The 17,199-nt window shown below is 35.6% G+C and overlaps 3 protein-coding genes across 3 annotated transcripts; 1 reads left to right on the forward strand and 2 right to left on the reverse strand.

The window, feature by feature from the left end:
• On the reverse strand, positions 1,496–5,748 carry LOC18606598 (serine/threonine-protein phosphatase PP1). The gene is made up of 4 exons (XM_018117790.1): positions 5,376–5,748; positions 3,146–3,705; positions 2,586–2,798; positions 1,496–1,905 (listed from the first exon to the last, which is right to left on the reverse strand). The coding sequence occupies exons 1-4, from the start codon at positions 5,551–5,553 to the stop codon at positions 1,891–1,893; spliced, it is 966 nt and encodes a 321-aa protein (XP_017973279.1). The 5' UTR covers positions 5,554–5,748; the 3' UTR covers positions 1,496–1,890.
• Positions 7,643–13,878, forward strand: LOC18606599. Its single transcript, XM_018117789.1, has 7 exons — positions 7,643–8,104; positions 8,785–9,120; positions 10,392–10,547; positions 10,790–11,127; positions 11,935–12,454; positions 12,546–12,578; positions 13,085–13,878. Exons 1-7 carry the CDS (start codon positions 7,957–7,959, stop codon positions 13,591–13,593), a joined length of 2,040 nt encoding a protein of 679 aa, XP_017973278.1. The 5' UTR covers positions 7,643–7,956; the 3' UTR covers positions 13,594–13,878.
• LOC18606600 (protein LURP-one-related 17) lies at positions 14,562–15,620 on the reverse strand. The gene is made up of 2 exons (XM_007040302.2): positions 15,234–15,620; positions 14,562–15,133 (listed from the first exon to the last, which is right to left on the reverse strand). The coding sequence occupies exons 1-2, from the start codon at positions 15,495–15,497 to the stop codon at positions 14,753–14,755; spliced, it is 645 nt and encodes a 214-aa protein (XP_007040364.2). The 5' UTR covers positions 15,498–15,620; the 3' UTR covers positions 14,562–14,752.

A 17,199-nucleotide genomic window follows, 5' to 3' on the forward strand; every position in this document is an offset into this window, starting at 1 on the left:
CTGTAAAAAAGTACGGGGTAAACTGTAAAAAAAAAATAAATTACAGTAGTAATAAGTTTGATCACGTGCAAATATAGCAAAAATACAACGATGAGTTTAAGATTATCTTTATGTTAAAACTTCTGTTTTCACCACCTTTGTGAATTAGACAACATCATCCAAGCTTGCAATTCCTTTTTTACTATTACTACACGTTTTAACAACCAAAATACTTTTATGTAATACTAATAGGTAAACCATACTCTTCCATTACCTTTTTGTAAAAANTAAAAAAAAAAAAAATATAATATATATATATATATATATATGCATATGATGATATTTATTTATTTATTTTTATCTTCTGTATAAATTTTAATTCCTTTTCATTAACTTATAAATATAAAACTTGAATCTTTAAATGACATTTTAATTTTTAAATATCATAATTTTTTATTTAAATGTCTTAAAATCATACATAAATAATCTTTGTTTTTATGGTATACCACAATAAATTAATATTAACTATTGAACTTGATTCACCTCAAAAAGAGTCATTGAAAACATTAATCATGTTTTTTTAAAACTAAAGTCGATATCTTTGATAGCTTTTCCATATTTTTAATATATGTAGATAAATGTGATTGTAATTTAAATAGCTCTATTTTTAATTTTTTTGTTTCTTGGGTATTCTTTTTTTACCAATGTTTTTTTCTTTGGGGTAAAAGTGATGGACTAATCAAACTCTTTGACCTTTTAATTATAGATTTTAAAAAATTCTGAAATTTAAAATCAATATGTTATAAATTTTTTATTGGATTTTAAATATATTTAGAGTATTATTAAAAATTCTAAATTTTAAAATCAATATATTATAAATTCTAAGCATTTAAAAATTTAAACTTTAAAATTAATATATTATAAATAAATTATAGATAAATAAGATTGAGCTGGACCCAAATTATAGAAATTGGTTCTTCAAGGAGTCCGGTCCCGAACCCCTCTTCAAGCCCAACAGTCATAGGGTTTTGAAGCTGAAGAGCTCCGATATAAGAATCTTCGACCTGGAAGAGGACATTGCCGTGCTATCTGAATTGATCAATGGCGACCCTGGTGTGCTCCCAGCAAGGAACGTGGACAGCAAGACCTTGGCGAGAGGCTCTAGGAATGGTGCAAGAAAAGTGTTCACCACACCAAGCACAAAAACAAACAAGCAGCTGACTGGAAAGACGGCTTCTACAAGATTGAGTTGTCAGCATCCTAAGATCTTCTCCTGGCTGCCAACTATTTCGAGGTCAAGGTTCTGCTGGACGAAACATGCGAGAGTGTTGCTGATATGATCAAACAAATGAGGCCGGATGAGCATCAATTTCACTCTTGTTAACGCATGTCACTGTATTAATGCATGCTGCGTGCATGTAATGAAAAGCTATATCGATAGTTTTGATTATATGAGTTGGTTAAAGCCAATTCATCAAAATCTCAATAGAAAATCAACCAACAAGAAGAGCCACCCTTGTTCATCACAATTCTTTTTTCTTTTTTTGGTTTTTGTATTCGTTAGGATGGAACAACTACCCCAACCAAAGCAACAGATGGTGAAAGTTATGATATGAAATGAAAATTGTGTACCTACACCAACTGAAATTCAACATACTGAAGTCAGAATTCCATTTTACATATGAAAAACAAAATCCCGAGTTCCAACTGATAACTGGGTGCCTCAGCTCTTCTCTTACGCCATTCCAATAACTTCACCTTCAATTTCTCCCTTTGCACTAAAACATGATCAAGCCAAGGCAGGCATATAGTTTGATTCAACAGAACACCGAGTAGACATGAGGTAGAGAACAGATCGACCCCTTAGTTATGCACTTTGGACTTTATGAACACCAACGCACGCAATCTTAATCAGCCCTTCCCACCCTGAAAGAGAGGAGGTGAACGGGCAAAACTTGTTTAGCACCACAAAAACTAAAACAACATACATTAGGAAAGAAACACTTGCATCCAATTACAATGAATCAAACTGAGAAGAAAAGATTTTCTCAAAAATGGACAATCTAGTTAGAAACTAAACTTCCATCACCAAAAAAAGTGAAGCTGGGGAAGGGAGTGTTTTACAAAACTACAAAAACTGGGTAAGCAAAGGGGATTTATAAGGCATTGAGAAAGCAGTTATCGATTGCAAAGAAAATCTTGATAGTAAATGGTTGAATCTGTCTCTCTCAGTGGCATGTTTCTTCATAGGGCCAAAATACTTGATAGTAAATGGTTGAATCTGTTTCTCTCAGTGGCATGTTTCTTCAAAGGGCCAAAATAATTGATCCACTGCCCAGAAACAGCTGGATGCAATTATACATATCCTCAGGTGACTCAATTTTATATCTGATGCAATGAATATCATAACATGGAACTGCTCACCCTAATTTTAATGTCCAAGGGAAGTCAAAATAATAGACTTTTCATCATATTAATCTCATGTATTAATACAATGGTGTCAGGATAAAAAATGTCACAAGCCTGCAGAATGCATTGCCTTAATAGACGGTTTACACCTGTCTGAAAGGTCAATTTATCAGTTCACAGTAACCAAGGTTTCATACCTTGTGAGGTGGAGTTCCGGGTCTTAATGCATTGTTGGTGAATCCAAACTTTCCTTTCTTCTCTGAAGATTTAAGGATCTGAAAAGAACATGTTAAAGTATCGTCCACACTCATCATGGCGCCTGCATTGTCAAATTCACCACAGTAGTTTGGTGCAGAAAATATGGTCACCAGTTGCCGCTTTGCAAAGAACTCATAACCATCTTCTACAACCTGAATGAAACATAAAAACATAAAAAATGAGACGAAGAAAAATTCACAAGTCACTGAGAAAGTAATACATGGATGCTCATGTGTCTATTTTGGCAAGATACAAAAGTTATTTACTAGAATTTATTCAGTGCGCCCAGATTATTATCCTGGCAGTAACAGGAAGGTTTCAGGAACATAAATAGAAGTGCATCTGCTGACATACAAAGAGATCATCTATAATGATGTACTAAAAAGTTTCCAAATTGCCTATTATACCATCAAGTAATGCAAATTCAGCAAAAGAAATGTGAAAGCTTCCGCATACGTACGCTGCAAGCCAATTATGAAGGTTATGCAAATGACAGTACCTGGTGAGCTCGGCAAACAAGATCAAGGTCATGTTTCTGAAGGAATTCAGAAACCTTATCAGCCCCAAATGTATATGAAACACCTCTATCATTCTCTCCCCAGCCTTCAACATCTTTATCAGGATCAGCCCATAGAAGATCACAGAGAAGGCCCTGATCTGGCACATCAACAGGGCGAGCAATGCTCCGGATCTGATCCAAGTTTTTCAAATCAGGAGATAATCCACCATGCATGCAAAGGATCTTCTCATCGATTAGAGCAGCAACAGGCAGGCAATTAAAGCAGTCTGTAAATATCTTCCAGACACGCACACTAAACCTTCTCTTGCACTCATCATAGAACCCATATATACGGTTGATTGACGCACATTCATGGTTGCCTCTAAGGAGAAAAAAATTCTCTTTGTATTTGATTTTGTATGCCAGGAGAAGACAAATTGTCTCAATGCTCTGCTTTCCACGATCAACATAGTCACCTAGGAATAAATAGTTTGCTGCAGGAGGGTATCCACCATACTCAAACAAGCGTAGAAGATCTGAAAATTGACCATGAACATCTCCTGCCAAAATAATATAAAAGGAAAAGCAGAATTATTACATTCTCAATTAGCTAAAACTTGCTAAACCAACAGGAATTGAATTATATCAATGCAAGCCAGCACAAGCACATTGATGCATGTCTGTGATATAGTGAATGAAGGTCAAGTTAGTTTGGTATTAAACATAAAATAAACTCAACTTGGAGACGTCTAAGCCCCTTGAGTGCCAAAAAGTTGCCAGAGACCTTAAGGACCAATTAAAAGGCCTTAAATAACTGAAACTGCGATCCCATAGGCAACTAAGAAGACCAGAAAAAGCTCATTTAAGGCCCAATAGCTTCTGCAACACTCTTTAACGCTTGAACGCCCACAAAAAGCCACCACAAACTCTGATGAACCCTTACGTCATATATTTTACTGATGGCAACAAACTTACTAGACACCGCACCGCCACCCCAACACACACAAAAACATAAAGACTAAGAGAAGAAAGGAAGAGACAAGACGGAGAAAGTCCAGCTTTATAGAAGGATGTAAAGGAACTAGTAATAAACCGAATAGTGCAGCTTTCAAGTGTTATTTTAACTTCAACCAGACACGAAGACATTTCTAGCTCCACACTTCCACCTAAAGATCAACACGACACTAGCAATTCTAGGACCTTTGTATGATACCATCAGTCCACAAAAGCATAACTCTTCATAGTATGAAGTTCGAACTTTCCTTCAATATCACGATGAAGACAAGACTTTTTAGAAATGCTTTTATAATTTCCCACCACGTGGGGCATACAATTACTTTTCCTTGCCGATAGGACCAAAGGTCAACAACATTCCAAATTGAGACCCTTGGTACCAAAAAGTTGTCCCATGTCCACCGGACAGCAAATACCAATGTTCAATAACAAAAATTGGGATCATAAACACCCTAATTGGTAAATAATACACCCAATCACTTCTGAAAGTCTAAATATCATCTCATTACGTCATATGGATAAAGCATGGGACATACAACTAGCTATAACATAGTTGAGCCAAGTGATGTGCACAATCTATAGATCTTTTACACAAAATTCACCCAATAAAGCTGCTTACAACGCAACAACCAAGAGTTATATTATTGCGATATACCATATATGCGTGAGATTAAACTTTAGGCAAAAACTGTATATAATTAAATGCAAATCTCACATTTGGTAAATCTAGGCTACCAAACTAGGCACTTGGGTGATTTCCTCGCACCTGGTGATAAAACCAATTAAGCATCTTACTTTTCATTCCAATCTTATCAGATGTTCCAGAGATAAATCAACTATCTAACTTCATGCCAAGCCAATAACAATTCATTAACTATCTACCTTAAAAACCCTTTACACTATATTTTTACTGCTCTCCACACTCTTCCTTTTTTTATTTCTGTTTGTCTATTCTGTCCACCAAGTCAATAGCATCTTTTACCTTTCAGCTCAATAACTCTATTACAAACAGAAGTGAGAAATTTTGGTATAAATTTGCAAATTCTTGCATCCTTAGATGTTCAAGATTAACACTTTCAACAAATACAAACAACTAAAACTACCCCCAAAGAAAGCAATGAAAAATACCCCAAAGGAAAACAACACTAAATTATATAAATTTATATCTACCGAGTAAACAGACAAAAAAAATAAACTTTATGCTACTAACTATTACCACAAATCTTAATAGGAGCTTCAAGCTCGAGAAGATTAGGCTGACTAAGAAAGATCTCTTTGGAGGCAACACAAAGCTGCTTTATCTCAGCCTCCGTCAACTGAACTTGCTTGGTGGTCCTCCCGTTCTTGGCCTCCACCAGCCTCCTTATGATATCATCAAGCAAATTCTCATCCATCCAAAAGAAAACCAAGAAATACCCACCAAACAATTCTATCGAACTAAAAACAAGGGATTCTCCTCAAGTCCTTATCCAGAGGAATGGGTTTCTTTTGGCTTTGACGGAGTTCGAGGAGGAGTTTATTGGAGGTTTCTCTGAAGAGAAGAGAGGACCCTTGTGAAAGAGTCCTTTAAAAGGTCATTTTATAACCCATTTTTTTTTTCTTTTTGGAACCCTATCTGCGGTTTAAGGAGAGCACGCTGCCTGCACGTGCGTAGTGTTCCTGTATGTCAACAGATTTTTTTTCTTTAAGGGGAAAAAAAAAACATAAGTTGTTGTAATAATGACTTGATGATGAGTGATTGCCATACAAATAATCGAAGAGATATCTTCCCATATCTTTTGTTAATGGTGTGCACTATGCACTAAGGATTGATTCCAGCCAGTCATCTCCTCTTTTTCCACTGTTTATAAATTTTTTTATTGTTAATTTTTATTATTTTTTAATCAAATTAAAAAAAGTACAGTATAAAATCATACTTATTCAAAATTTGACGGAAAATTTCAATTATCACCGTAAAAAAAAAATGGTAAATTTGAATTATTACCGTGAGTAAAATGATGAAGAAGTGGCATTTACCCATAGTAAAAAATTTAAAACTGGTGGGGGGTAGATTCCTCCATGGTTGATGATGCTGTTGTGAAAAATAAGAAAAGTGTCGAGTGTAAAATAATTCACCAAGTTTGGTTAAGCTTTATAAGTCATAATTACTCATTCAACTTTTGTTCAAACAAGTAACATGCCAACCACACATTAGATGTCCCGAGCCCGAGGTAACTTTAATTACAATTTCAATTTACAATTATTGGCTAAAATTGTATTTATTATATATTTTTGCTATTTAAATTTTGTTGTTTTGTTATTCATTTATTTAAAAAAAATTAAAAAATAAATCATAAAATATAAAAAATGAAACATTTTCAAATCATGCAAAGTAAGAAGATAAAAAATAACAATAAACCAAGAAGATAAAAAATAACAATAAACCATTTACCTATCCATGAATTAAAAAAAAATATTAAAGACATGTGTCTATTCATATCAAATTTGTCTGATATCATTAACTAAAACCCTTAATCACATTTTATATTACACTAATAATATATATTAAGATAATCTCATTTTATCTACGTAGTAAAGTAAATGAATAAAATAAATCAATTAAAAAAAAAGAAACACATAATATTTCTACACAATAACTTTATTAGAAGTTGAATTTTAACCTAACACATATTTAAAAACAAATTTATTATAAACAGAGGGAAAATCCTGTCACCAAATTCCTACTGTTTTTTTTTTCTTTGGGTTTGAAAGTAGTAAACAATAACAGACAAAAGGAAGCTGTTAAATCCTTTATATTTTTACCTTTTTCATTGTTTTAATTCCATAAAATAATTGGAAAATAGTGGTAAATAGGTAATTCTTTGTGTTTTTGTTAAATATCAAAATTATCCAAAAGAAAATACCAAAAGAGTTTTAAGATAAAGATAACATTCTTTAATGATTTGATTTTAATTATCTAACTAATAATAGCAGTATTATTATAAGATCCACAGAAGACTTTTGCCCCTAAACCAAAGTTTAAGTTTTCATTTATTTATGGAAGGGCCCCTTACCAAAAGTAAATACTGATTTGTTAACTGAAAAATTCAAAATGTCACGGGGGAGTTAGATTTCTTTTCCGGGGGGTATAGTTGTAATATCAGGACAAAACGCGCAAACTGAGTTGTTCTACTCTCACACAGTTCCACAAGCCCGGCTTGTCACCAACCCTAGTTAAGAAGGTCATTAACGTAAAATCGGAAGTCAACTAGAGACTTGACAAGAGACGTGTTGCGTCTCTATTGGGTTTTGGATGGAACACTTTTGTCCTGGCCCTCATCGGATGACCATTAGCGAATGGATAATGCCACGTCAAGACATTGAGAGAAGAATAAAGATGTCAGCGTGGTGATGACCTCACCGGAATATGCCCCAAAGGCCCTCAACCGACGGGCGATTTTTCTAAAACGGAGACCAAAAAACCTGACCTTTTCCCGAAAACTATAAATACTTCTCATTCTCACTTTCATTCGCTTTTTGCCCTAAAATTTCCAACCTCCCCTCTCCTCACACTCTCCATTTCAGCCGCAACCATGCTGCCGTCTCCCAAGCACTTCTTTCCCTTCCACTTTCCTCCCTGCACCTCCCTTCTCCTCCCCTTTTTCTTCCTCCTACGTCGTCGTTTTCAACCCTTTTGACCGATTGTACCTCTCTGATTACCTCACTTGAAACGCCGTCGCTTTTGGGCGTCTTTTTATTTTTTTTGGATCGAGCGATAAGTTCTTTCTTTTTCTTTTGGTTGGGGTGGTGGGGTTTGGATGGATGCAGTGGAGTTGAATTATCCGGTGGATGTTCCGAAGCTTATGGGATCTGAAGGGTTTGGAAGAGGGGCTAGGGTTACTGAAGATTGTAAGCCGCTTCTTAATTCTTCGATTGACTGTTGCACCACTTCTCTTAGACATAAAGGTCCATCTTTTAACTTCTTTTCTTTCAATCTCAGATGGGTTTTATTTTTTTGCTTTAATTTCTTTCTTATTATAAGAGAAATGGAGTAATTTTTTTGTTTTGCTTCTGTAATTTATTAAAGGAAGGAAAGCAAAATCAATTTTTTGAGTAGAGGATAAAAAATTCAACTAAAAAAGGAAGCAAAACTGGAAAATGAGGAGAAGCCGTGAGTTATTTTTAATTCTTTTTAATCTTTTCTTTTGGTAGTTATAGTGGAGAATAGTTCATAGGTTATACGGAACAGTGGAAAGTTGGCTGTTCTAGTTTTTTAAGAAATGGGTTGTAGTATAATAAAGCTTTCTACAGATGGCAGAGGAGAATTCCCCTTATCTTACTCCTGCGGAAATTGTTATTCTGTTATTCTTTTAGCAAAGATAACGGATTGTGATAATACATAGTGATTGTTTACGTGCTGGAAATCCTGCTGCCAATTTTAGAATGTTGTACCCGTGCTGCAATACTTTGTCACTTTTTCCTGTGCCCTTTAATAATTGTTTTGGTGTTTGTTGTTTGTTCATACAGTTTATATGATTGGAATGATATCCCAACTTTTCTATTCTCAGTTTGTAGGGCAATAGTGTGTAATCTTTTATACTGCAATTCATCTTTGACATATGTTCTAACAAAATCAGATTTTGCAGATGAGACTGGCGTTGTTAATGCATTAGAGTCGGTGTCATGGAGTAAGATTCCTGATGCTGAACTTTGTAAGCATGCTAGTCAGTTGCCCAGCTGTCAGGCTGAAGAATTGTATGAACAACACGATTACAGGGGCACCAGTCGCCACTTACCAAACCCTGCTCCTGATGTTGTTAATGCACAAAGGAAAGCCGGAAAAATGCCAAGAAGTAGTAGTGGATGTTCTAAGAGAGCACGTGTTGCTCAACTAGAAGATAGTGTGAGTTCAGCTGGAGTTGATGACGTAAAGGATATAACTGATAAGCTAGGGTCTTATTCTACAAAATGTAACGTTCCAGGTTGTACTTTTTCTTCGCCTGTTTGGAAATAGTATATTAATTTAATGTAGATTTATGTCAGTCTACTTAAATGTCAGATCATTGAAAACGTCTTTGTCCCCTGAAAGTCTTGTTATGGTTAAGTTGATGGAGCTTGTCTGGCTTTGCTAATTTCTTATGCTCTTTCTTTGCATGTTTAGTTTCATTTATGTGGCAGTTTTTGGTTGTTGGTATGCCTTTAGCGTCTAATGTTTTGAATAGTGAAAAATGTTATTTAGTTTGAAATTGCAGTATTGGCAAGTATCCTTTTCCCCCCCTATATAGGGGTGTGTGTGTGTATCTCACATAATTTTTTTGATGACCTCCAACATTTTGTGGGAAACAGGGGAAAGTTTTAAGAAACCATGTTTAAATTGATTAATCTTGTTTCACTTAAATAGGTGTTCTTTCACTTAGATCTGACAAAATGCTTTAAACCACCTGATACTTAGAAAATTTAGCTCTCCTCTTTAAAGTTTGCAAGGCATCTTTAGAATTTTGTTGTTAGATTTTAAATTTGAATGATGCATGTTTTTACAATGCGAGAGCTTTATTTAGTTAAAATTGTAAAAACCTTGAGTCAACAAGTATAAGTGCATCAATTCAAGTCATAAAGGTCCCCACTTGTTGTGGGGTCTTATTGGGATAATCACCCTTTATATTATCTATGAGGTGATAAAAGGAAAGCCAGACGTAAACAAAAGATTTCTATCGCTGTTAGTGATATTACTGAAATAATATCCTTTGCTACTTTTTGAATTATTGAGTAAAGTCTGATGTCTAATTATGGTCATTAACTTTAACTCAACATTCTATTGGAATCCTATATTTTGATGAATCAACTTCTTGAATGATTCTTGTGGAATTAATTGCTCTGTTGGATTGGTCTCTGTCCTGCTCATACATAAGTTTGCTTTATTGCTTAGGTACTAGTCAAAAACTTGCATGTGTTCTTCTTTTTTGGGCTCCAACTTGGCCACTCAATTGTGAACAGACTAATTTACTTGATAATTTTGTTGTTATTGTTAGTTTGTAATGAGGATGATTATGATACTTAACACTTGTGGCAAATATTTGTTGGACTGGTTTAAATGGACTGCACAATCAATTAAAGGAGGAAGATTTTCGTGCATGTCATATACTGAAGAAGACAAAATTAGAAATTGAAATTTTAAAGCAGAATCTGGATTATCATTGTGATCTGGAGATTATTCTGATTGTCTATTTTCTCCTTTTTGTAACATACATTCCAGATAAAACTCAAATGTCAAGGCAAAAGAACAGTTTTAGTGGCAAGCGAGGTGACAGGAGAAGTTTCAAAGTTCCTATGAAGCCGAAATTTGATTCTTTCTCCATGAAGGCTGGTTTGGCGAGCTTTAGTGTGGCTTCTGGAGGAAGCAACTTCCTTGGTATGTCATTGTTACCAAAAATAGGCATTGTTAACCTACATGTATTTTTATTGTATTATGCTATGTTAAGCATATAAGTGCAAAATGTTTGTCAAAGTATTTGGGTTCAAATGTGCAAAAAGAGTCTCACCAATTGGTTGGTAATCGGCTGTGCAAATATTATCTATTTTTTTAGTTTAAAGTTAGCTACTGGTCATATGTTTCAGTTTCTTACATCATTCACCTTTGGGCATCAATGTCAGGATTATGTGGTCTGAAGTCAGATATTCATGACGTCACCAAGCTTGTGGAGGATTTATCATTAAATGAACTCCTTGATGGCACTTACGAGTGCCCCAGTTTAGGCCGAGAGAAGGGAAAGAAAGCATCTAACACAACTGAAAATTTTCTGCAGTCAGTTAAGAAGGCATGCTCCCTTCTTCCTCTTCGAAGGGTTCAGTCCCAAAGTTTTACAGATATAGACAATTCTTCCCACAAGAAAATGCCCATATACCCACCGAGCTCTGTTTCTTTAGCAGCAAGTTGCATTAATGGTGATAAAGAAGACACCTGTTCTACAGATCCATCAGCATGCAACAAGGTGTGTTTTGAGCAAAAAACTAATGTGCTTGATCCTGGAAAGCAACTATAAATGAAGTAAAAATTTTGATTCCTATTGATATCTATAATCTATAATATACATAAATGTACGGATGTTAGAAGATTTTTTGATTGACGACATTTTTACTCATTATATTTCTAAATTGTCATTTTAAATATTTTTTATTATAATTATTAATAAGATTTATCCAATTTGTAAATAAGAATTCTTATGGCATCAAATAACTATCATTGACGTTTTATTATAAATATTAATAAGATTTGTCTATTTTGTAAATAAGAATTCTAATTATAGTGGATGATTTTCGTAAAAAAATTTTAATTCTAATACTACTGAATAATTTATATATTCATATTACAAAATTTCAATTATTTATTCTTCAAATTTACACTTTACAAATATTTGTATTTTATGTACAATTATTGTTTTTAATAAAATAAATAAAAAAGGTATTCACATATAACACATGTGAGAACAAATACTAGTTAAATAGAATGCTTTCTCCCTATTGGCAGTAGCCTTTAGCAATTTTTTTTTCCCTTTAAATTTTTCTGTAGTTTTGCAACTTTTCAACATGTCAAGGTCATTTGACTAGGAACATTCCATGCTATGAAGTTATTTACTGGCCCTATTGATAGCTGTGCATGCATATGACACCTTGTTATCAACCTCTCATGGCTTGAAGTATTAGGCTTAACTGAAAAGGCCTTTTTGAATTTTGTTTTAAATTCCTGATAGATGCTGGACAAGTTAGTGATTAACTGCGTACTTTATCTTGTTTCAAAGACCCAGGATTCATGTGACAAGCCTGAAATGCCTGCCAGCCCACCAGATTTTCAGTTGTGTCAGGCCAAAGAAATTCTGGAGCGCTTGGCATTGCCTCCACCAAAAGATCTGGACTCTTTACTTCTTGATGCAACCAAGCCTTCTTCATCCACAAGGAACAATTCTGATACACGTTCAGGCAAGCAAGTACCCCGTCGAGCTAGCTTGCCACCATTTCCCTGGTCACATACTTTTAATGGGCACTGTAGAACCAATTCTGATGCAGTTAAGCTTTTATCAAATAAGAGCACATGCCAAGGCCGATGGGTAAAGATACCAAACACTTCCAGTTTGCCTGGGATTGCAACTGGTTGTTTTACCGACTTGGAGTCACTTGCTTATGATCCGAGCCTAATTCCATCGGGTTCAAAGTTTGGTAATTCGGGAGGTGGAATTGCCTCGTCCACTGGTAATCTTCGTTTCTGTGAGCAGGGTTCATCATCTCTTGCAACTTTTACTGAGGCTTTTAATGTTCCTCAAGGTAAGAACTTTTTGTAGGGCTACTTCATGGTCTTTCTCTCTCTCTCTCCTTTTTGGGTTAATAAGGGCTTTGTCTTTTCTTGGAATTGCAGAATCTGGACTTGGGCTGGCAGATCAATGGAATGGTATGGTTTGCTATTGCCTAGAGTTCTCTTCTTCCTTTTTTTATCTTGTAATACACACTAAAGAGAAAATGCAGTCTTATTCTTGTTTAGTAGTTGATATGTTTGCTAAGGGATATGCTGATCTCTTTTGAAGGAGTCTTATACTTGTTTTTCATAGTGTATCTTATTTTTTGACATGATTCTTCTTAGAAATTCTGCCAGCCCCAGCTCCCCTGGACCAGCATGCCCCCTCTCCCTTCTTTTTTTTTTTTTATTTGGAAAAAGAACTGAATGATAGAAATCTTTCAAAGTGGAAGTCAGGGAACTTATCCTAGTTCTGGCTATCCAGTCTTAGATTCTTAGGACCAAGTAGCATTAGTTTGAAATCTGGGCTATGTGCTGCATCCTGCATGTGGTGTGAGATTTGTAGTTATCATTCTCGTATAGGAATATAGGCAAATTTATTGCCATTTCAAATGTCTGTTTCGTCTGTCAGGTCTTAATTTTGGTTTTTTGGTTGGTGATAGTTGGGCATTGTCCAAGAGTATTGGCTGCTGCTCAAACGTTGTATGACATTGCAACTAAATCCTCAAGGCAAAACCCAGATAGGATTACAAGGTGGCCGAAGAAGCCTTCGCAAAAGGCCATGAAAGCTCGCAAGACAAAATCAATTGAGAAACCGGAGGAAATATATGCAACACCTTCAGTATTGGGATCTGACAAACTGTTGAGAAGTGATGTGGACCAAATAATTCCCTCAAAAAGGCCTAAGCTCTCTGTAGTTGAAAATAAGAAGGGTCTCAGTCTTATCAATGGTGTTAAAAAAGGACCAATAACTTGGTCTACTCCTAGATCAAGTAGATCATCGCCTGGCAAGTCATTAAGAGACTCAGTTATGGAAATAAGACATTCTACTGCCAATGTAGTAAAGCCACCGTGTATGATGCATCCACCGGCAACTGTTTTTGATAAGCCTTGCAACAGTCAACATAAGTTGCGTAAACTAATGCCAATGGACTGGAAGAGGGAGAGATAGGCTTGACTAATTAAGTTTTTTTTTTTTTTCAATTTAGAAGTTGCATTGTTTTAACAATTATTGCAATCTATCTACCTCTCTGTGAGGTTTGTATATATTGTGTTGTAGTTGGTATGGAATAGCTGTGAGGCTTTGTGCAATGGGTGAAAGGGGAAATGTTACAATAGAAGCAGGGGGTTTTTAGTGTTATAACATCAAGGATAGTTGTAGAATACAGCAGGGAATTCTTTGCCTTGTGTAGAGCCATTGATGAGGCAATAGAAAGTTCAGTTTCTTTCACTACCATTTCTGAGTTTCATTGACTTAAATTCAGGTTGCAGTATAAACCACTCCAGAAACATTGCAGGACAGGTTGCAGTATAACTATAATCCCACCATTTGCAAATGATTAAAATGATGAAAATACAATTTGAGTATTTGGTTTAATGGTAAGTCCGATCAAGGTTGAGCTGGGCCCTGTCTTCACAAGAAATAGTAGTATAAGATTTGCAGAGGATTGTTTCAGTCGATGGGAAAGTCTTTTAATTTTCAACTGATAGAAAAGTCTATAGCAACTTTGATTAGGCAGATGTAGCTCTTTCTAAGCTTTACCCAGTCGATTTCTGATGGGAAAGATTTGTGAACCTGGCAATCAAGCCATACCCTGAGCTTGAGTATACTTGACAGAGTTCAAACAAACTTGCTTTTTAAGTAAAGAAATCTGACCGAGTAAACGCTGGAGAATAGCTAGGCTTGTTGGTTCAACGAACTCTAAGAATTGTTTGTTAGAAACCCATGTCACAATTCAGCAAAACATGGGATCATCTCATGAAATATTGTTGAAATCAAGGTTCAATCTTTGAATTTCTGAGTAAATGAACTTCAATCAGAAACCTTCCAGAAGGCAATTTCTGTTCACAGACGAACGTAAAGTTGAGATAAATCAGCAAGGGAATGGAAATTAACTCCTACTACCGGATTCAGAGCACTTAAATGGCAAAAGGCTTCAATCGACTTTAATTCATTGCTTTCTCTGTTAAGTCCATATTTATGTATATTTACATGGAACTTGACGCTGTATTAGCAGATCATTACAAAGGTAGCTTCGGCTTGAAAACAAGCATATGATTAGTTCTCATAAAAATAAATAAGTAAATACACCTAACAAAGAATTGGAAACCTAAGAAAACATTCGATCCAGCAAAAGAACCAGAGCCATTGCAAATCCAGGATCAAGTCCTGCCTGTACTCTCAACAGAAAAACATCTAGGCCTAAAGAAATGCCCCCAATAATTGCATCCTTTCTCCTGATCTCTGCCACCACCCTCTTTGTCTCATCTAGCACTTTACATGATCTCTGTGAATACGATCCTTCAATCATATAAGCATACCTTTTGTCTGACGACCGGCGATATACATATGCTAGCACATTAGGGTTGGCATGTAAGATGTTAATTCTCTTCCTTACATAGAAAATGGGCTTTTCTGATGGTGTTGATGATGTACAATAGTCATCTACCTCCCCTCGATAGACAAGCCAGGTATCTACCAGTCCAAGGTTCTGCGCATTCAAATGATAAATGAAGCTCTATTTTACAGTTCAATGCATACATACATTACTGCACATGAATCTTGGCTAGAATTATAGAAGAAGCTAGTACCTTGCCACGTCGCATTGTCAGGATGGACTTTCCAGAGCCGTCCATAAGAATGAGTTCCTTGGGGCGTCCCATGTAGTTGTCGACTCGATAAACAAGATTTCCATCGGAATCAATCACGGTAAACCCATTACAGTTAACTATAAGTGATTTTCTCCACACTGTTAGTGATGTGCAGGGGCCTTGGGTACTCTTGGATAAGTACTCCACCTGTTCTTGATGTTCCTCATGCACTGATCTTGACGAAGATTTCAAGAAAAGAAACATTTTTCATATGTTTTCTCTGTGTGACAGCTGTTTTTGAAGCTTGGGAAGGTTAATGGGAAAAGATATTTATAGGCTATAGTAAGACCTAACCTATGGTGGTTAAGCTATTTCTTACTTTTCCTTCTGAAACATTGTGAACGAGACAACTTTTACCTAACTGTCATGCCTCTTTTTCTGGAGGCAATTTTGATGGGATTTTAAAAATAATAATAATAAAAGAATTTTATTCAATCCCATGTTGTCTATAGATTTCACATTTTCTTGACGTTGGAAAATGGGACACTCGTGTTTTCTGCATAGTTGGTATGCAAGATTCCAGTCGTTTCCCTCTTCTTTCAAGTATTTGTTAGGCTCTGATTTCATTCTTCCAAGGATTCATGTGAAAGCGACGAAAATGTGAACCATAATTTCTGCGAGAAAGAGAGAAATTCAAGATAGACTTTACTGTAGTTTTTCCCGTCACAGTTTCCCATGATCTGTTGATGTCGAACATATAAAACAATACAGAGAATGGTGAGAACCGAGTTACCCCATTGGCATATTGTTTTTGTACCCAAATACACTAATGTCGTTGGAATGCTAATATAGTCGTAGTTTCTCAGAATTTCAGTCGTCCTTGGCATGGTAGGCCAGCTTGGTGCAAAGACGTTGCTCCCAAGGACATATTTTAGTCACCTGGTCTTATACAACATTGAAGACAACAAACAGATACGTCTAAATCCTCAAAGAGTAAATTGTTTTGGTCTATGTTTATGCAAAGATGCTCTTCCGTCTTTGGGTGTTCTCATTGTTCTGATCATGAAGCTAAAACTATGTCAACAGGTTTCCCCTAAACCACTTAACTTCTCAAGGTTGAAGTTCAGAGCGGTCAAGACTGCCCCGAAATATCTAGCAAAAACTATCTAACCATTAATTAAATTTCTGGAAGGTCTGTCGAATAAAATAGTACAACCCATGTGCCTGTCCATTAGTCATATTCTCTTCAAACACGTCTTTCCTCTAAGAGACCCAGAGAGACAGATCGAAATGGAACAACTGGGAAGATACCAGCATTAATGGAACAATAACACACCCTTAAACAATGAAGAGAACAATTTGTTTCCTTCAAATTTTCACTGTAAACCTTCACTTCGAAGTGTTAAATTTCTGAATTTTTATCCATCCTTTTAGGATTAAACATGACAAACACAAAATAGAAGTGTTTGCAACAATGCATCATCATCTATGTCTTTAGCTAAATGATATTCACGGCATGATCAGTCCACTTCAAACTTCCTGCTACGGGCAGCCGACCAAGACTTTTTTAGTAGCCCATCTACTGTTCTTTCATCATCTCTTTCTTAAATTTAGTCTTACTTCCAACTCTTATGGTTTGGGGCTCTTTTCAATGTAATTATCAAGAGAGTTATACACATAATAATGCCTAGACAATCGGTGGACGTGAACCAGCTAATCTGATCTTGACAGGCTCATAATCTTATATCAGAGGGTCACCAGTCTTGATGTTTTCTACAATCACAATTGACAAATGAAACTAAATTTCCACCAGATGCACCCATTTTTGGACTTCAAGCCACTGTTAATGAAATAATTTTCCATAAGAAAGCAACGGAATCTTCCCATGTCAGTCACTTAAGACACCCAGAAGAACTTTTCTTCTAATAAATAGGGAACCATTATACGGCTTAGATATGTCCTCCTG

This window comes from Theobroma cacao, chromosome 3, assembly GCF_000208745.1.
Source record: "Theobroma cacao cultivar B97-61/B2 chromosome 3, Criollo_cocoa_genome_V2, whole genome shotgun sequence".
Classification (NCBI taxonomy): domain Eukaryota; kingdom Viridiplantae; phylum Streptophyta; class Magnoliopsida; order Malvales; family Malvaceae; genus Theobroma; species Theobroma cacao.

Bases quoted from the DNA above. Each gene is read 5' to 3' on its own strand.
- LOC18606598 (XM_018117790.1), bottom strand. From the start codon at position 5,553: ATGGATGAGAATTTGCTTGATGATATCATAAGGAGGCTGGTGGAGGCC. The intron at 3,706-5,375 runs GTAATAGTTAGT...TTATTTTGGCAG, and splicing joins AGCTCCTATTAAGATTTGTG to GAGATGTTCATGGTCAATTT. The intron at 2,799-3,145 runs GTACTGTCATTT...TGTTTCATTCAG, and splicing joins TTGTTTGCCGAGCTCACCAG to GTTGTAGAAGATGGTTATGA.
- LOC18606599 (XM_018117789.1), top strand. From the start codon at position 7,957: ATGGATGCAGTGGAGTTGAATTATCCGGTGGATGTTCCGAAGCTTATG. The intron at 11,128-11,934 runs GTGTGTTTTGAG...CTTGTTTCAAAG, and splicing joins ATCCATCAGCATGCAACAAG to ACCCAGGATTCATGTGACAA. The intron at 12,455-12,545 runs GTAAGAACTTTT...TTGGAATTGCAG, and splicing joins GGCTTTTAATGTTCCTCAAG to AATCTGGACTTGGGCTGGCA.
- LOC18606600 (XM_007040302.2), bottom strand. From the start codon at position 15,497: ATGTTTCTTTTCTTGAAATCTTCGTCAAGATCAGTGCATGAGGAACAT. The intron at 15,134-15,233 runs GTACTAGCTTCT...TTGAATGCGCAG, and splicing joins TGACAATGCGACGTGGCAAG to AACCTTGGACTGGTAGATAC.